At 40.5% G+C, this 17540-nt stretch overlaps 1 protein-coding gene across 5 annotated transcripts in view; it reads left to right on the top strand.

Annotated features, from left to right (window-relative positions):
* The window catches only part of citb (citron rho-interacting serine/threonine kinase b), a 49231-nt gene that overhangs the window by 12142 nt on the left and 19549 nt on the right, over positions 1 to 17540 (top strand). For all 5 annotated transcript variants that reach the window (XM_085293515.1, XM_085293519.1, XM_085293518.1 and 2 more), the window contains exons 5-20: positions 666 to 836; positions 1336 to 1389; positions 1536 to 1589; positions 2011 to 2151; positions 3426 to 3551; positions 5862 to 5957; positions 6184 to 6300; positions 6490 to 6599; positions 6831 to 7005; positions 7834 to 8031; positions 8139 to 8192; positions 10798 to 10995; positions 15649 to 15842; positions 16535 to 16670; positions 16759 to 16863; positions 17118 to 17258. In XM_085293515.1, the coding sequence (XP_085149641.1) occupies positions 666 to 836; positions 1336 to 1389; positions 1536 to 1589; positions 2011 to 2151; positions 3426 to 3551; positions 5862 to 5957; positions 6184 to 6300; positions 6490 to 6599; positions 6831 to 7005; positions 7834 to 8031; positions 8139 to 8192; positions 10798 to 10995; positions 15649 to 15842; positions 16535 to 16670; positions 16759 to 16863; positions 17118 to 17258 (2070 nt within the window). The remainder of the gene's footprint in view (positions 1 to 665; positions 837 to 1335; positions 1390 to 1535; positions 1590 to 2010; positions 2152 to 3425; positions 3552 to 5861; positions 5958 to 6183; positions 6301 to 6489; positions 6600 to 6830; positions 7006 to 7833; positions 8032 to 8138; positions 8193 to 10797; positions 10996 to 15648; positions 15843 to 16534; positions 16671 to 16758; positions 16864 to 17117; positions 17259 to 17540) is intronic.

The following is a 17540-nucleotide window of genomic DNA, read 5'->3' as shown; positions in this document are numbered from 1 at the left end:
GCTATAAATGATGCAGTGATCTCTAACAAGGACATCTTCTTCAGGTTCTAGTGAAACAATGTTAAGGTTGTTTGAGAAAGCGTGCAGTATTTGCTCTAACCAAATATGCTACACTGGAATGAGGACAATCTTAATGGATACTAAAAATATAGTTACGTTACCTGGATTAAGTGCTTATGATTAAGATATCAAATCCTTGCAATATTGTGCACAAGTATTAATTCAACCCTCATTTGTTCATTGCTTTGCTTCTAAGGAAACAGAGCTTCTTGCGAGTGTTTGTCTTTGTTGTCTACAGTATGTTCAACATGTTTTAGTAAGCTTTCATAAACCTTTAAGAAACCTTATTTCAAAGTTGAATCCTGTCACTGTGCATCTGGAAAGCCCTATTTGTCACCATGTAAAAAACCATTTGTAAAAGTCCAATCGGACAATGCTCCCAGCTTTCTGACTGTAGTTTGATGAAGCCCAAATTTTGAAAAACATCACCATGCTTCCCTTGTGATGATTTAGATTCAAGTCTGAATTATGTGAGAGTACCTAATTTGGGTAGATGTGGTGTTGGGTCAGCATTTTGTGGGACTACTTGGACCCTTTGCTTAAATTTCTGTTTGTGTTCAGCTTCACTTATCCAGTCATCTAAGGTTTCTCTTACCTGTGTGTAGGAATATCATGCCCAGCTGGAGGAGATGCGAGTTTCCATTAGACAGCTGGAGGAGGACCTGTCTGCTGCCCGTCGCCGTAGCGACCTTTATGAGGCAGAACTGAAAGAGTCCCGCCAGGCCAGCGAAGAACTGAAGAGGAAAGCTGCAGAGTACCAGCACAGGATTCAGAAGGTCTGCACTGGAACTAAAGCTTTTAATGATTCAAAGGTTTTAGGAAGGCATCAAACTGTATGAACAGTTGTGGTCAGACGTTTGCATCATGGGCATGAATGTCATGGTATTGGGGTTTTTTGATGATTTCTTTGAAATGTTCTTTCTCCACATTGTTGAGCAGTGATTGTATGGCATACATCTGTAATGGCTAAAACACAAGAATTGCGTGCCTAAGTTTGTGGACTACATTTAAAGGCAGGTCAGTTACAGGAAACCAAACAATTGTGCAACTTTCTAAGGGGCATTAAACCAAATATTAGTGTGGGTGTGTGCATATATTTGAGCCTAATTTTGACCCTTAGTGGATTTGATGAATGCTATGTAAACTACTGAGCATACCTGTAATCTGGCTGTTGGCAATTATAGCGCTCACAGCAACCACATGATCATGATTTGCAACTTCTCACTTTTCTAGTAAAGTAGTGATCATTTCTCTTCCTGACCTTCATCTTCACAGGCCAAAGATCAAGGGAAAGCAGAAGGAGATGAGACGATCACCAAGTTGGAGAAGGTAGCTCATGAAGTTAATTTATTCGTGATAAAACTGTGTGATTGGTGAGGGTGAAAATTTATTCTAGGTAAAGACACTGAAGAGTTTAAATGACTTTAATGTGGGATAATATTTCCATATTAAAAGGATTTTTTCCCCCTTTTTAGACAAATACTGAACAGCATGTAAAGATCCAAGAGCTACAGGAAAAACTCACCAAGGTAAAATATTTTTGTTTAAAAGACCAATTAATAATTTATTTGAACTTGTATCCTAAATGGAAGAGATGCAGCAGTATTTTTGCACTTTGAGATGACTTTATAAACTTTTCATTACCCTTCCCAACTCCCTCCTTCCTCTCTCTGTCTCTTGATTAAACTTTGGTCTCTTGTCAGATGTAGGCTATTGCCAGGGAACGATTAAAGAGTTACTGATTAATAATCAACAGTCAAACAGTTTTGGCTACAATTGGCCTAAATCTGACACAATGCGAACGAAATGTGAAATAATTAACATGTAGCATGTAATTTTCTTAAGGATTTGGTATGAGCAATATAAAGTAGTTTATTTAAACGTAAGAAAGAGAGCAAAAGTTTGGTTATTCCTTCTAAATGTTTTCCATCTTTTCCTTGTAATTACTAGGCATTAAAAGCAAATGCTGAGGCTACTGACCTCCTTCAGACTACAAAACTGGCCAAAGAGCGCATGGAGCGGGATCTAGAGAGGCTCCAGAATAAGGAAGACTCCAGTGACAGCCTACGCAGACGTCTCCGTGAGACTGAGGTACACACACACAAACACTGCTGTCACAGACACTGTACACATGCACAAAGACTTTCATACATGCGTTCTGGGGTTTTTTCTTGCTATTCTGTGTTTTCAGTCATTCGTAGATTTGCACCGTCAAAATTTCTGTGTTAAAAGTCTTAAATAATCTGATAGAAGCACAAACCTGTTCTGTAATGAATCGTTGCTTGTCAGAGAGGTTTTGTTTTGGGATTTGATTATTTCCTGGTTGTCGGGATCTCCCCCCGCTGTCCAGTTCTTGTGAGTGACACCAGATTAAACTAGACAAAAATGTCTGAGCTCAACAAACATTTATTTTCTTTAGTTTAAGGTCTTCAGTCTGTATCCATTATGTAGCGACTGTGTGGTTTTGGACAGAAGGACATTTATTGTGATTGTTCCTGTGAAGCTAACCAGGCTGCCTATTACATTTTACTACATGATCACCGAGTGGCTGTTTCTGTATACAGTTTTATTCCAGGCCACATTCAGGTGACTGCCTTAACATCTTTTTTTTAAAGCAGCACATTCCTTTTTTAAGCCTTTTGTCCTGTTTTGACATAAAAATTTAAGGCTCTAAATCTGGATTGTTTGGACAAAATGATTAGTCCTTTAACAAAATTTTAATTCTAATTTAGATTTTATGAAGCAAATAAAAAATAAAACACTCCAGTATGCAGACAATCAGGCACCAGCAGCACATCTCTAGTTTTAGCATCATCTAAGTTTTAGTATCTTTCTGAGAGTACTAATCTGAATCTGAATGCACTGCTACGTCACACAACTGTCGTGATAAATTAATGACATAAATTAAATGACATAAATATGCAGTCATATAGAAGCTCTGTTTGTAGGGTCTTTTTGTTATGACCGTATCTTAGTACTTCTGTAAACAGCATAACTTAGAATCAGAGAAAAGAGAATATGCAACAAGGTCAAATTTATACAGCTCCAAAGATCTCCTACACCTCCCAACATGAAAGGAAATGAGCTCTGTGGAACTTTAGTTGGGAGTAACTTGAAATAATGAGATATAAACACAGCAGAGATGCATCCCTAACAAGCCAACTGGGTGTGACCATTACAGTATGTCGCCAGTTCTTCCTTGAAGTGGAAATTTAAAGTTAATTGCTGTTCTTATAATTGTGTGTTATGTCTAGATAGCAAAAAAAGCACTGTTTTAGAGCATTAATTCTTTTGACTTGTGGATGAATTTGAAAAAATCATCGCTACGTTTTGTGCATAACTTTTGCTTGTTTTGTGTTATCCAGGATGGCAGGAAGACTCTTGAGAACCAGGTGAAGAGGCTCGAGATTGTTGAGCGCCGGGAGGCCAAACTGAAGGATGAAATCCAGAGCAAGGGCCAGCAGATTCAGCAGATGGCAGATAAGATTCTGGTAACCCACCTTTCATCTTTCAAGCAGAGCAAAATGAAGAAGGAGGTGTGAAATAAACAGAACTCATTGTCATCATTGCAAAAGAAATGCAAATTTACATCTAATATTTTTACATATGCAGTGCTCAGACACTCCACATTTTGTATTTTAATTGCCTTACAGCTGTGATACAACCAGGCCAGCGCTTTGAATCCGTTTACATCACCAGACTGTGTGTGATCAGATCTCTCTCTAACTTTTCCAATAGTTTTGTTGCACCTGTTATGAGAAATTACTCCTTTATTTCCATTGTTTTCTGCATTATCAGCGTCTGAACTGTGTGCCTGAGATGAAAGTATTAAGCATATCCACTCAGAGCTGACAAAACCGTTTCAAACAGACAGTTTAGAGGACTGTGAATCATGAGCTTTTGACTCACAACGATTATAGGGAAATTAATATGAGCAAGCACAAAATACATGCAGCCATCTGAAAAAAAAAAGGTTTTACAAGACTATTTGGTGTCCCGTGAAAAACTAAGAACACCTCGTACTATTCATATGAATTAACAGGGTGAGTGCATTTGCTGATAACCAAACGCATCATTAACATTAAGTGATGATCAGGAAGTGTGAGCACCTCCATAAAAGCAGTTTTTTGCCATGTTGCTGATCTGGATGATTCATGTGTTTATTGTCACAATGCCATAACAGTCCCCTGAGTGTGAATATTACGCAAATTCATATATTGTGCACTGCAGATTCACCTGAAATCAGACTGTGCATTGCTCAGGAAAAAAACAAAACAAAAAGCTGACAGCACAATTTGAAAAAAGACTGATCACATAGGGAGTGTTGCAGCTGGAGAAACCACAAGACAGCTGAAACAATGTACTTTGGGCAGATGAGACCAAAGATGACGTTTGGCCATGATGCTCGACACCACGTTTGGCAAAAACCAAACACGGCATATCAGGACAAACACCGTATACCAGCTGTCGAGCACGGCGGTGAGCAGTGATGATTTGGGCTTGCTTTGCACTTACAATGCAGACCAAGAACTCTGTGTGCCAAATTATTCTAGATTTGAATGTGAGCCCATTTCTCTGAAGCTAGGTAAATGGTAACTGGACTGGCTTTTCTACTCTACCTGAGTGCTCAAAGTGCTTTAACTCATTCACCCATTCACACAAGCACTTAAATAGTTTCTGTCTTTCTAACTGACATTCACACGCCAGTGGATGCATTGGAGACCAACTTGAGGTTAGTATCTTCCCAAGGATATTGGAGATGCAGACGGAAGCAGCCATTGATCAATACACCAACCTTCCCATTAGTAGACGACCTGCTCCACCTCCTGAGCTACAGCCATCCGTTGACCAAAACTTGTTCATGTAACAGGACAATGACGCCAAACACATCAGCAAATTTCTAAGAGAGAGGCTGAAAAAAACAGTCAAGGTTTAGTAATGATCTAGTCATGATCAATCTGATTGAAATGTTATACCTCAAGAGAGCAACGCCGTAAGGAAGAGTGGGCCAAAATTCAACCACAATGATCTGAAAGACATACAGAAAGTGATTATTTCAAGTTATTGCTGCTAAGGCTAGATCTATAAGGCACTAAATTATGGGCATGTTTTGTTGTGAAAACGTTCTGGTTCCCGTGTCTGCTTGTGACAATCAATAATAAAAGAAGTCCCTTTTAAAACTCTGAGAGAGTAACAAAGCTTCTCCATTTACTTTTGATTAAAAAGAAGTCATAGAAATTGACCTTTTGCAGCAGTGTGTGTGAGGTCCACCTGTGCATTCCCTGCTGCCTCTCAGCCAAAATCTGTGCTATTAATAAAGCCCAAAAAAGAGAGGAGCTGACGCTGGAATCATTGATATAAATGACTTTGTGTTACCTGAGCTCCTCTACATCCATAGTAACAAAGACAAGGAAATTTTACACTGTAATCATTGCATTTAATACTAATCTTTCTCCTATATTGTATGAGGGATTAAAAAACACCTGTGTGTTGGTGTTTGAATCTCTCGCTGACTACCAGAGACCACAATCAACCAGAGCAGAGCTAAATAAACAATTGTTATAATTATATCTCAAAGCTCTCAAAACCTGCTGGTGAGCAGCAGGAACCATCGCTTATTGTGATTAGGTGTTAGTGATTTTGAAGTCCTTTGCACTGCCTCTAACAAATGTATGAGTTGTGTTTTGTGATGAAATGCTTTATGCATTACCTTTATGCCAGAAATGATGGCTACTTTAGTGTTTGCGAGCATGGCTGCTGATGTCAACATGAAGCAAGTGACCTATTTGTATTTTGTGTAGGAGCTGGAGGAGAATTTGCGAGAGACTCAAACCACAGCCCAGCGCCTGGAGACTCACCTGAAACAGAAAGAGAAGCTCTACGAAGACAAGATAAAGGTTCGATTTATAAATATGTACACACAATCATATACGCAGACCCATTGGTTTGATGTAAAACACCATGCAGAAATGTCCTGATAAACTTGCTGGAAGTGCTCTGTCTAGTGGTCGTGCCTTAGCCGGGGTGCTGGGAAGAGCAGCAATATGTCATATTCAAATTCATATTTTACCCTGTTAAGTGATATCCCGGCTATGGGTCTGTGGGTTGCCTGGCATTGAGCAGGTGCTAGAGGCCCAGATGAAGGCGGACATGGCCGATAAGGAGATGCTGGAGTCCAGTCAGAGCAAATATGAGGAGGAGGTGCGGGAGAAGTGCAGCATCATCAGTGAACAGAAGGCGGTAAGAACTGACCAGCTTGGGAGCACTATTTCAGGCGTATTTTAATATTTATCACACTGACATAGATTCCATGTTTGGAATAATGATTGTATAATTAAAAAGCACAAAAATCACCCTTAATCCGATCCCAGGAAGACCAAACTAAATGTTTGTTAAGCGTATGTTATAGCTTACACATTTTCTTTTCAGACAATAAATGCAATGGACTCAAAGATGAACAGTCTGGAGCAGAGAATTGCTGAACTATCTGAGGCCAACAAACTAGCAGCTAACAGCAGTATCTATACCCAGAAAAACATGTAAGTACCCCAACACAAAGCATTGTTATTGTGCTCCATAATAACAATAAAATACAATAATAATACAATAGATACAAATACGCTTGTAAGCGTGTCCTTTTATTGTGTCAGGGCAGAGTGAAGCTGCAGCTTGTGCGCAATAATATCTGGAAGGTACTTAATTCTGACCTTGCCGTTGCTACATGGCTTTCTATTTAACCTTTTGCACATTTTGATGTTTTGTCTTGCCAGGAAAGCCCAAGAGGAGATGATCTCAGAGCTTCGCCAGCAGAAGTTCTACTTGGAGTCTCAGGCCGGGAAGCTGGAAGCTCAGAATGCCAAACTGGAAGAGCATCTAGAGAAAATGACTCAGCAAGAGCAAAGCAATAAGAGCCGCGTGCTGGAGCTGGAAACCAGGCTCCGAGAGGTGAGGAGACATTAGAACAGGTGCAGGATATCTCTGCTGATAGATGGTGGTGGATTTTCCAACTGTGTGACAACACTTTTCTTTGTATTTGCTCTGTTCCCTGTCTGTTTGTCACAGCACCATCCGCTTCATAGAGTCTTTTATTTATATGCTTTATTTTGTACATATGAAGTAATCTTAGTTAATAATATTATAGAGTATCTGCACAGATTTTTTTATCAAAGCATAAAAGGCATTTTTGAATATTAAATAGACGAAGCTGTGCAGTAAACCTCTTCCATCTGTGTTGATCTGGCTCCATGTAGTATAAACACACTTGCGTGGAACTGTGTCCCCGAGTGTATATTGAGGAAATAATTATAGTGTAGTATATATATCGTGACCTCTTGGGGAAGCAGGTGGTGCATATAAAATAGTTGTTTGATGGTAATATATGGACTAGAGCTGCTAAGTTGGACATTGAAAAGGTAGGGACCATTTGATGTGCAGTGCATATTATGATATATGGAGTTTGGGATCCAGTAGCATCATTTAGGATACGTCCAGATGAACAGAATCAACTTTTTGGGATTTAGGATACAGGATATTTTCTGTAGTACTCCATTTATCTCCATAGTAGCTTGTAATTTGAATTTCCCCGGGCCATAAAAGTCTCACTTGCTATTGTAAAGTCAGATGTTACAAAAAGTGAAGCCTAATAACTGAAGGCAGTCAAACATGTGTCAGGTGTAATGCTCTCACACCGAGGTGATGTCAGCATGTGTCTGACTGCGCTGGGGATGAATCGCCTCCTCCTCCTGATCCTGGTCTTTCTGTCTGCTTTTGTAGATTGGGCTGGAGCATGAGGAACAAAAGCTGGAGATTAAACGTCAGGTGACAGAGCTGACCCTTTCACTGCAAGAGCGTGAATCTCAGATCAGCAACCTGCAGGCAGCTCGCCATGCCCTGGAAAGCCAGCTGCAGCAGGCTAAGACCGAGCTGGAGGAGACCACTGCAGAGGCCGAGGAGGAGATAACTGTGCTCAGAGTAAGAGAAATGGAAAGGAAAAAAAGTAGCGAAGATGCTGTCTCATTGATGTTGTGTAATGTAGGCAGTAATATCTGTCCCTGCATCTCTCCTGTCATTCCTCCTAGGCACACAGAGATGAAATACAACGCAAATATGATGCCTTGAGAGACAGCTGCGCGGTAAGCTGCTCACACCCTTATTTTTGTCGTTCGCTCTTTACAGGAATAAACAGCTCTTCTGGCACCGAACACCAGCTGAATCATCGCACTAGAAGTAGCTTCGTTTCAGTCCATATGTGTTTTTGTCACTCTTGGATGAATTAAAATTTAAAATCATTTGACTCCGTGTCACTTTTAACACCTTCCCCGTTTCATCACGTTTGTCTACCTTGCTGGTGCTCTTTATGGAGATGTAAAGCTGACTGCATAAATGTGCATCCTTAAATATGAGCAGGTCTCCACCCTGTTTTCAAAACATTATGTTTCTGGTCAAAGTGAGAATTGTTATTCCAGACACAATTTTTACAGTAATATTAGACTAACTCTCAGAACTGTTTGTTGCTTTCATGGCACCATTGTGCGCATTAACACAGAAACTAAGTGAACCTCCACTAACCAAAGTTAGCCCTACTGAATCAGAAAATAATGCCCTCTATTCGGTGATCATTGCTATTTGGGAGCTCCAAATTTTTTTAGATTTATTTGCTTTACGTTGTTATGAATGAACATTTCCTGGTAACTCTTTGGTTTACTAACACAGGATCTTGTGACATGTGACTAACCTTGCGAAATTATGTTGTCATTTTTCAGGTATTTAGGTGCCGTCAAGTTTATGTAGCTTGAATAAATACCAAAACCGTCACAGTCTTCCTTTATCCCATTGCCCTACTTTTGAGATCCTCCCACTCACAAACTGTTCAGAAAGCGACAACCATAGATTTAGCTGGCCAGTAGTCAGGCAAGCACAGCCAAATTCAGCAACAAGCAGAGCTTGAAATGCCACTCTATTTTTTGCCCTGCTGACTTGCAGTGTTGGTTTAACCATTAGTCTGTGGAGCATTTTGGAGGAGAACAGGATATCTGGACAACTGTGAGCCAAAGTGTCATTTAATTTAGTGAGGTCTCCCGGAAATTATTAATGCATTATGGTGTGCGTTTTGTATTATGAGAGCATTGTGGCGACTAGTCACCGGATGTGGGAGCTCATGATGTTTTCACTGCTTTATGATCTTTTTAAAAAATCTGTATTCATTGAGGTTCATAGCATATCTTCACTTTTTTAACATTGTAGTTAATCAATTGTATATTATAGGATTATAGCTGAAGCCATCATGGGTGTGTTAGACTGCTGTGGGCAATGTTTAAAACTGATAAAGACTGCAAATTCATTGGATGTAGTTATATACAGTGGGGCAAAAAAGTATTTAGTCAGCCACCGATTGTGCAAGTTCCCCCACCTAAAATGATGACAGAGGTCAGTAATTTGCACCAGAGGTACACGTCAACTGTGAGAGACAGAATGTGAAAAAAAAATCCATGAATCCACATGGTAGGATTTGTAAAGAATTTATTCGTAAATCAGGGTGGAAAATAAGTATTTGGTCAATAACAAAAATACAACTCAATACTTTGTAACATAACCTTTGTTGGCAATAACAGAGGTCAAACGTTTACTATAGGTCTTTACCAGGTTTGCACACACAGTAGCTGGTATTTTGGCCCATTCCTCCATGCAGATCTTCTCGAGAGCAGTGATGTTTTGGGGCTGTCGCCGAGCAACACGGACTTTCAACTCCCGCCACAGAATTTCCATATCAGCGTTGCATTTACACTCTATAGCATTCACACTGCTCACTGAAAGAAAGATCCTCCTCTGTGTTTTGTAGCAGAGGTAAACAGTAAATGATATGTTAATTTTAATCACTGAAAGTGTGTGACAGCCACAGATTTCACAAACAGCACTGAGCAGTTTGTATTCAGCAGCGTTGAGGATGCAGATCTAGATGTGATTTACCTTAGCTGTTTAAGTTGCTCTATAGATTTGGTTGACAGATGATTGGAATAAATTGCCAGATCACCGCTGCACTCATTCCACTGTTGACTTCTAGCCTTGCCTTAAGAATTTAGTCGCTGCTGTCAGTCCCCTGCCGAAAGGGAGCAGAAGCACTGAGTCAGTACAGAACAGGCAGCTAATTTATGTACTTAAAAGCTTTGCCTCTTCCCCCCTGCCACCTTGAAATTCTGTGTGGTCCCCTTGTTCCCACAAGAGCTGAGAATAAGGGGCTTTTAACAGACAGCCTCGTATAACCCTCATCTCTTTACAGTGTGCACTGTAGTCATGGCTGATTAAAGGAACAGACCGATGCTGATGAAATGATTATTCTCATTCTGAATGCTACTTGGGTTGAAACAGCAGCATAGAAAAATGATTACTGCATTACATCACTAACCCAGATATCTGCATCATGTAATCATGCAGCAGTAGAGTTGAGATTGTGTGGGGTGTTAGGTCAGCTGTTATTGTGGAGGAGCAACGATCTGAGCATTATATGCACAACAGCACCAAAACTTTTTCTTATGTGCGAATTGTAAAATTAACATTTTTATTACTTTTCTCGAAAATCCAGGAATTCTGCTTTTACAGTGTAGGTACACACTGCCTTTGGAGCAACAAAAACACTGTGTAAAGTGTCACATTACAGGGGTACATTTTAGTTGCAGATGGATACTGTGTATGTATTCAGCGATTTAAATGTGAAATATGACTGTTCCCTTTACTCTGTAGGTGATCACAGACCTGGAGGAGCAGCTGACAACATTGACTCAGGAGAATGCAGAGCTTAACCGTCAGAACTTCTACCTGTCCAAGCAGCTGGATGAAGCCTCTGATGAGAGAGAAGATCGACTGCAGCTCAGCCAGGATGTGGACAGGCTGCGTCGGGAGGTGGCTGACCGTGAAATGCACCTTAACAACCAGAAACAGGTGCTGACTTCTGATGATGGTGTACAGTCCTAAAATGCAGATGGGTTTGTGAACCCTGAATAAAAACAGAAACTTAGTTACCAGAAAGCACACTGAACCTCTACTATTAGCCCAGAGAGATGTTTTAATCAGATTCAAGAGGCTTGTTGAATCTCTTGTTAGGGTTTCAGGTGTAAAATCTGAATAAAAATGCAACGATTTGCAATTCTCATAAACACATATTTCATTCACAGTTGGAACATAGGAATAAAGAAATGGTTTAAAATGAGAAAATTTTACATTTTAAGAAAAATAATCACTCATTATGAATTTGATAGCAGAATGCATATGTAAACACTGGGTCAGGAGGCATGTTTATCACTGTGTGGCATTCCCTCTTCTTTTAACATTAGCCTGTAAATCACTGCGAGCAGCTGCTGGACTTTTGAATGAGGAAACTCATCCAACTGTTGTGTGATGTAGGATCCTTTGCTCAGCGGTCCTGGGCCTACTTTGTTGTGTTGTTTGTTTCTTGAGCCCCAAATCTTTTCAAGCCTGTATTCAGCTTTTAGCACTGATGGTGCCTTTCCAGATGTCCAAAGACATAGGCAGTGATGCCCCCCATAATAAGCTGAATGGTCCCTCTCCTCTTAAATCTAGTTGATGTGGCGTCCATATTTTCCAAAAAGAATTTAAAAGTTGGGTTTGTCTCACCACAGAACAGCTTTTCACTTTGCCTCAGTCTATTTTAAATGAGCTTTGGACCAGAAAGGAGAACATTTGTGGAAGTGTTTCAGAATCATGTCTTTTTTTAATGGTAAATGGACTCATTCTTATATAGCACTTTTCTACTCAATCTGAGCACTTCCATAAGGAAGCTTCCTATCTAACGTTCACATACATTTATATTCTGATGGACGCATCTGAGAGCAACATGGGGTTAGTATATTGCCCAAGGATATGTGCCAGACGCACGATCTGATATCCTCGTGTTGGTGTTGTTCCCACATCATCATAATAAATGTTGTTCCAGGTTCAACATTGCAAGTGACCAATCACATTGTTGTGACATCATACGTTTGTGACTTCGGAAAAAAACGCATTAAACAAAAAATCTACTTAACTTGCGAGAAACCGCCTCCGTCCGCCGATCCAGCAATTTGAATTCTTTGCACTTCATACTGTTCTTTAATAAACGGTAAGCATTATACATATTGTCCTTGCAACATTGGAATTTCATAAATGAATGAATCGCTTAGCTTGCAAAAGTATGACGTCAAACAATGTGATTGGTCACTTGCAGTGTTGAACCTGGAACAACATTTATTATGATGATGTGGGAACAACACCAACACGACGATATCACCAACCTTCTGTTTGGTAGGTGATCTGCTCTACTCCCCGAGCTACAGCCTCCCCTAATGCTGTTTCTTGTGAGGGCCCAGAGATCGCAGGCATCCAATATTAACTTTTGGCCTTGTCCCTTGTCCTCAGAGGTTTCTTCATATTCTAAGAATCTTTTGATGATATTATGTGCTGCAGATTATTCAGGAGAAATTGTTGCATAGCTTTTTGCAGATTGATGTCTCTAAGATGATCTTTTCGTACCCAGTTTTGTTTTGACCTGTTGCTAATTAACCTAAATACTTGCAAAATGTTTAATTTTAGTACCACTTGCATTTTTTCCAATGTTTTATTGCCCCCATCTCAACTTTGAAATAGCTGTTTCCATCAAATTCAAAATGAGCTATGATCTTTCATGAACTAGCAATACAACTCAGTTAAAACATTTGATATATTTTCTGTGTTCTGTTGTGAATGAAATCACAGTATGCTGTTTTCATTTACATTTTACACAGACTGGATTTTCCTTTGGTGCTGGCAAAATTGTTATATGCAGGAACAATCCAGCTGGTATTTTTTATTACTTACCAGCAGATTTATTAGCTTCTGACACTGAATTTCCTGCTCAAAAGAAAAAGTTAGGCAGGTTCAAATCAAATAACTGTTTACTAAGCTCAGGTCAGTAACAGGAAGTCTGTCAGAGAAGGCGTGAGCATCAGATGAAGAGCAGCAAGCAAAACTACATGTACAGACAGGAACACTGTATTAAGCACAGGGAACACTACACAACAATAACATGACAACCAGATGTGAAATAAAAATAGATTTTACTGCAAAGCAAGAGCACGAATCAGATAAGCGAGAAAGAAAAACACAAGCAAAACTCAGATAAAGTGTGAAGTCTGCATTCATTCTCGATATCATTTTGCACGGGCTGCCAGTCATTCAGCAAATAAACACATAAAGAGTTGACATCTGAACCCAGCATTTAGAGTCACAGTGCTTACCACTCCGCCAACATGCCACCGCTTTTGTGTGGCAGTTGCTTCTGCATGAAAGTTGAAGTCTGTGAGAAAACATCATTTTCTGTTTTCTAAAACACTTGTATTCCTTCCTCTTATTCAAGTTTCTTCACCCTGCCCACTTCCCACTCACAGTCAGACAGGAGCTTTTCACTTACGCTCACATTATTTGATATCTCCACAACACCTGTGACAGGTGACCTAGACATCTCTCCCAGCTCCGAGAGTGCCAAGTGTAAATCAGGCAGCCGAAACACTGGAATAATTTTATTATTGTTATGCGTCGTATTCTCAACGCAGTGAGAATGAGAGATGGAGAGAAAGAGAGGGAGAGAGGAGGCTGTGTGATGGTGTGTTGCCCCTGTGGGAGGATTTGTGTGTGGGTGTCCAGTAGCGCTCTCAGTCCTGCTGGTTGTGTAACCACCGATGGAAGTCATAGACGAGGGATGGGGTGGTGTGTGGGAGGGATGTGTCATCCCCATCACTCCCAGGTCGTGTCAGCTGTGGAAGCATTGGACTTCAGAGGGCCGTGGTGTTGCTGCAGCACCGGCAGAGGCTATATTTGTCTCCCCATGCTTTGTCTAAAGGAGTCTGTTGTAAGACATTAAACATGGAGCTTTGTGTAGGCCTGGTGAAAAATATATGAAAACATTCCGAGGCATGAAAATAACTCCAGGTTCAAATAGTCATTTACATGGAACGTTAGTTGTCAGACTTCATGTATATTATTTAAACAGTTTGTGAGCCCCTGGCTCTAGCATTGTGGTTTCTTTTTAACAGATTGTGACTGACAATGCCATGAAAACATTTTTACTTTTTGACTTCTTAGTTTTTTGCATATTTGTTACACCTACATTTTTCAGATCATCAAACAGTTTTTGATACCCAGTGCCCGATGGGTGACGTGATACCCACGTTTGTGAATATGATAACTCAAGAACAAGGCAAATTACGATTTTCCAATTGATACCGTTGGTGCACCTACACCTGTTTAAGATCGCCCTAAATGATGTCAATCTGATTAACCCTCTCAGGCTCAAATTAAACTTTTTGTTGCTAATGCACAACCAAGTCCTGCAGTGGTACTTCTGAGTAAAAAAAAAAGTTTTTAACTGTTGCAAATCGGCAACGCCTGCCTCGAGAGGGTTAATGTCTGGACTTTGATTAGGCCAATCTAAAGCCTTCATTTAGTTTTGGGTTTTGAGTCATTCAGTAGGTGGACTTGCTGGTGTGCTTCGGATCATTGTCCTGCTATGTGAACCAAGTGTGCTTGAGGTTCAGAGCGTGAACTGATGGCCATTCATTCTCCATAAGACTTTTATGGTAGAGAGCAGCATTCATGCTTCTGCTCTTTACTGTAATTGAATACAGACCTGGATGGAGTATTTAATTACAACCGTACAGGTCCTAAAGCAGCAAAACAGCCCCAGACTATCACGCTACCACCACCAGGAGGTAGTGTAGGAGTGATGTTCTGTGAAATGCTCTGTTATTTTTATGCCAGAGTCAAACCTTCCTAAAAACATCAACTTTTGTCTCATAAGTCCAAAGGTTTTAGAGATCATCACATGTTTTTGGCAAATGTGAGACGAGCGTTTGTGTCCTGTTTGGTCAGAAGTGGTTTTCTCTGTGGAACGCTCCCATGCATACTTTGCTGAACCTTAACTGAAGCGAGTGAGACCTGCTGTTCTTTAGCTATGGTGTTTGGATCTTTTGTGACCTCCTGGATGAGAATCGCTCTCACAGTGGTTCACTGGAGTCCTAAAGCATTAGAAAGGCTTCGTAAACCTTTCTAAGCTGACAGATTTCAGTTACTTTGTTTGACTTTAAGTGATTTCTTGATTCAACAGCTCTGGCAGTAATCAGACCTGGGTGGGGCCAGTGAAATTGAATGCAGCTGTCCAACAGATGTGATTAGTCACAGTTAATTCATGATTTAACAGGGAGGGGCAATTACTTTCTCCAGGTAGGATTGGATAGCTTTTTTTCCCCATAGTAAATAAAGCATTCTTACTAGAGTTGCTTTCCCACAGTCCTACAGGTTAAACAATTTTTATTTATCTTAAACTGAGTCTTGGTGCATCCACTCTGTTAATTGATTAATTCTTAAACAAGCCATTTTGACTCTTGTCAACTTTCTTGTGATTGGCAGCCTCTTGTAAACAGAAGGGTTGAACAGTGGGTGGGCGTGGCTTCTGGTTTCGAAAAAACAGAACTGTGTGCCTGGGCTGAACATTTTAAAGATGTGCCCTCTTGACGACCTCAAACAGATCAAAAACAGTCTGAAACATTCTCATCTGTTCACCAGAATCTTGAGACTCTGAAGACCACGTGTACCATGCTGGAGGAACAGGTCATGGAGCTGGAGACTATGAATGATGAACTGCTGGAGAAGGAGAGACAGTGGGATGCCTGGAGGGCAACACTGGAGGAGGAGAAGAACCAGGCTGAGCGGAGGACCAGAGAGATCCAGAGACTCTTAGACACTGAAAAACAGAATAGGTGACCACCACAAGATGTATCACTGTAACTGTGGGTGTTAACTAATGAATCCTAAATAGCCAAAATGTTTTCCTCAATGTTCTGTTTCTATTTTGCTTGTAATTTTCTTGCTACTATGAAAACAGTCTACAGCACATTAACTTATATTCAGTGCACCTATAGTTGCCTCAAAGAAACGTTAGTATATTTATTTCTGCACATTGCAATAGTCCAGTTATGTAATCTTGCCACAAGACCTTTAAGGAGGCTTATGAGTTTCTTATTTCATCAGCAGAGAAAACTATTTTTGCTCTAAATGTTTCTCTTGCTATCAGTGTTGGATAAAGCTCCCTTCGCCTACACGCACTGGATTCGACAGGCTTTGCCGTATTGTCTAGGGTCTGTCAAAGCAGGAATTCTAGGTAAAATATGAAATGATTTTCTGAGTTGCCTGGAACAGTGGAAAGTGAAGAAAATTAGGTAAACTTTAAAGCATTCAAAAACTGAAATTACATTTTTAGTGGTGTGTTTTCCTCTATCCAGAACCACGCGACTTTACCCCAAACAAACCAATGAGTGAAACAGCAATATGAACATTACGAAATACTTTAGTCAGTTTGTTTCAAAGAGCCTGTAAACACATAATAGATGAACTTGAAGAGCACGCACTCGAAGGCTGAAAAATAACTGGCACTAACTTTTCTCCGATCTAGGCTCCGTGCAGAGCAGCGCAGCACCGAGTCTCGGCAGGCTGTGGAACAGGCAGTTAAAGAGCACAAAGCTGAGATCCTGGCCCTGCAGCAGGCCCTCAAAGACCAGAAACTCAAAGCCGAGAGCCTTGCAGACACTGTACGCATTTTCACACTCCTGAATAACATCTGTTAAGTTTTGTGTAGTTAGCAGATGTCGCGGCAAACTCTTCCTTTTCATTCCTCAGCTGAACGATCTGGAGAAGAAGCATGCCATGCTGGAGATGAATGCCCGCAGTTTGCAGCAAAAACTGGAGAGTGAGAGAGAGCTGAAGCAGAGGCTGCTGGAAGAGGCACAGTGTTTCATTATTTTCACAGAGCCACTGATCTGATCATTTTATTACACTTTTATTACAGACATATGGTCAAAACCGGAAAATAAATCGGTTCTATTTTTCAGAAATTCTTAGCAGTAATAATAATAAACCTTTCTGTATGAAACCACGCTGAAAGGTATAGCAATCAGTAAAAGCAATCAGTTGTAAGAAGTGTGTGTGGCTTAGTAAAGACATTCAGAGGGTGATGTAAAGGTGCTTTACCTCCACAGCAAGAGAAGCTGCAACAGCAGATGGATGCCCAGAAGACCCACATATTTCGTCTGACCCAGGGGCTGCAGGACGCTTTGGACCAGACTGACCTGTTGAAAACTGAAAGGACTGACCTGGAATACCAGCTGGAGAACATCCAGGTGCTGCTACACACATACATGCACACGCCTACTAAAGACAAATGAAAAAAACCCACACATGTAGGAACCATGTGAGTTTTAAATCACTGCAGGTACATGTACGTTGCTGGACTGTGTCATTTTCAGTCTTGTTTCTCCCCCACTGTTCTGAGCCACACGTATGTGCACACACACTATTTGTTTTACAGCACACAACTCCCTCCCCTACTTTCTGTCTCTGTCAACCTCTCTGTATGAAATGAAGTACTTGAGAAGAAATTCATGGCAGTAGTGATGTTCACT

This window comes from Mchenga conophoros, linkage group LG12, assembly GCF_057382185.1.
Source record: "Mchenga conophoros isolate Kocher_MC1m ecotype Shallow Benthic linkage group LG12, M_conophoros_male_GT1.1, whole genome shotgun sequence".
Lineage (NCBI taxonomy): Eukaryota > Metazoa > Chordata > Actinopteri > Cichliformes > Cichlidae > Mchenga > Mchenga conophoros.
The sequence above is the reverse complement of the archived record's forward strand: the minus strand, read 5'-3'. Positions and strand labels throughout refer to the sequence as shown.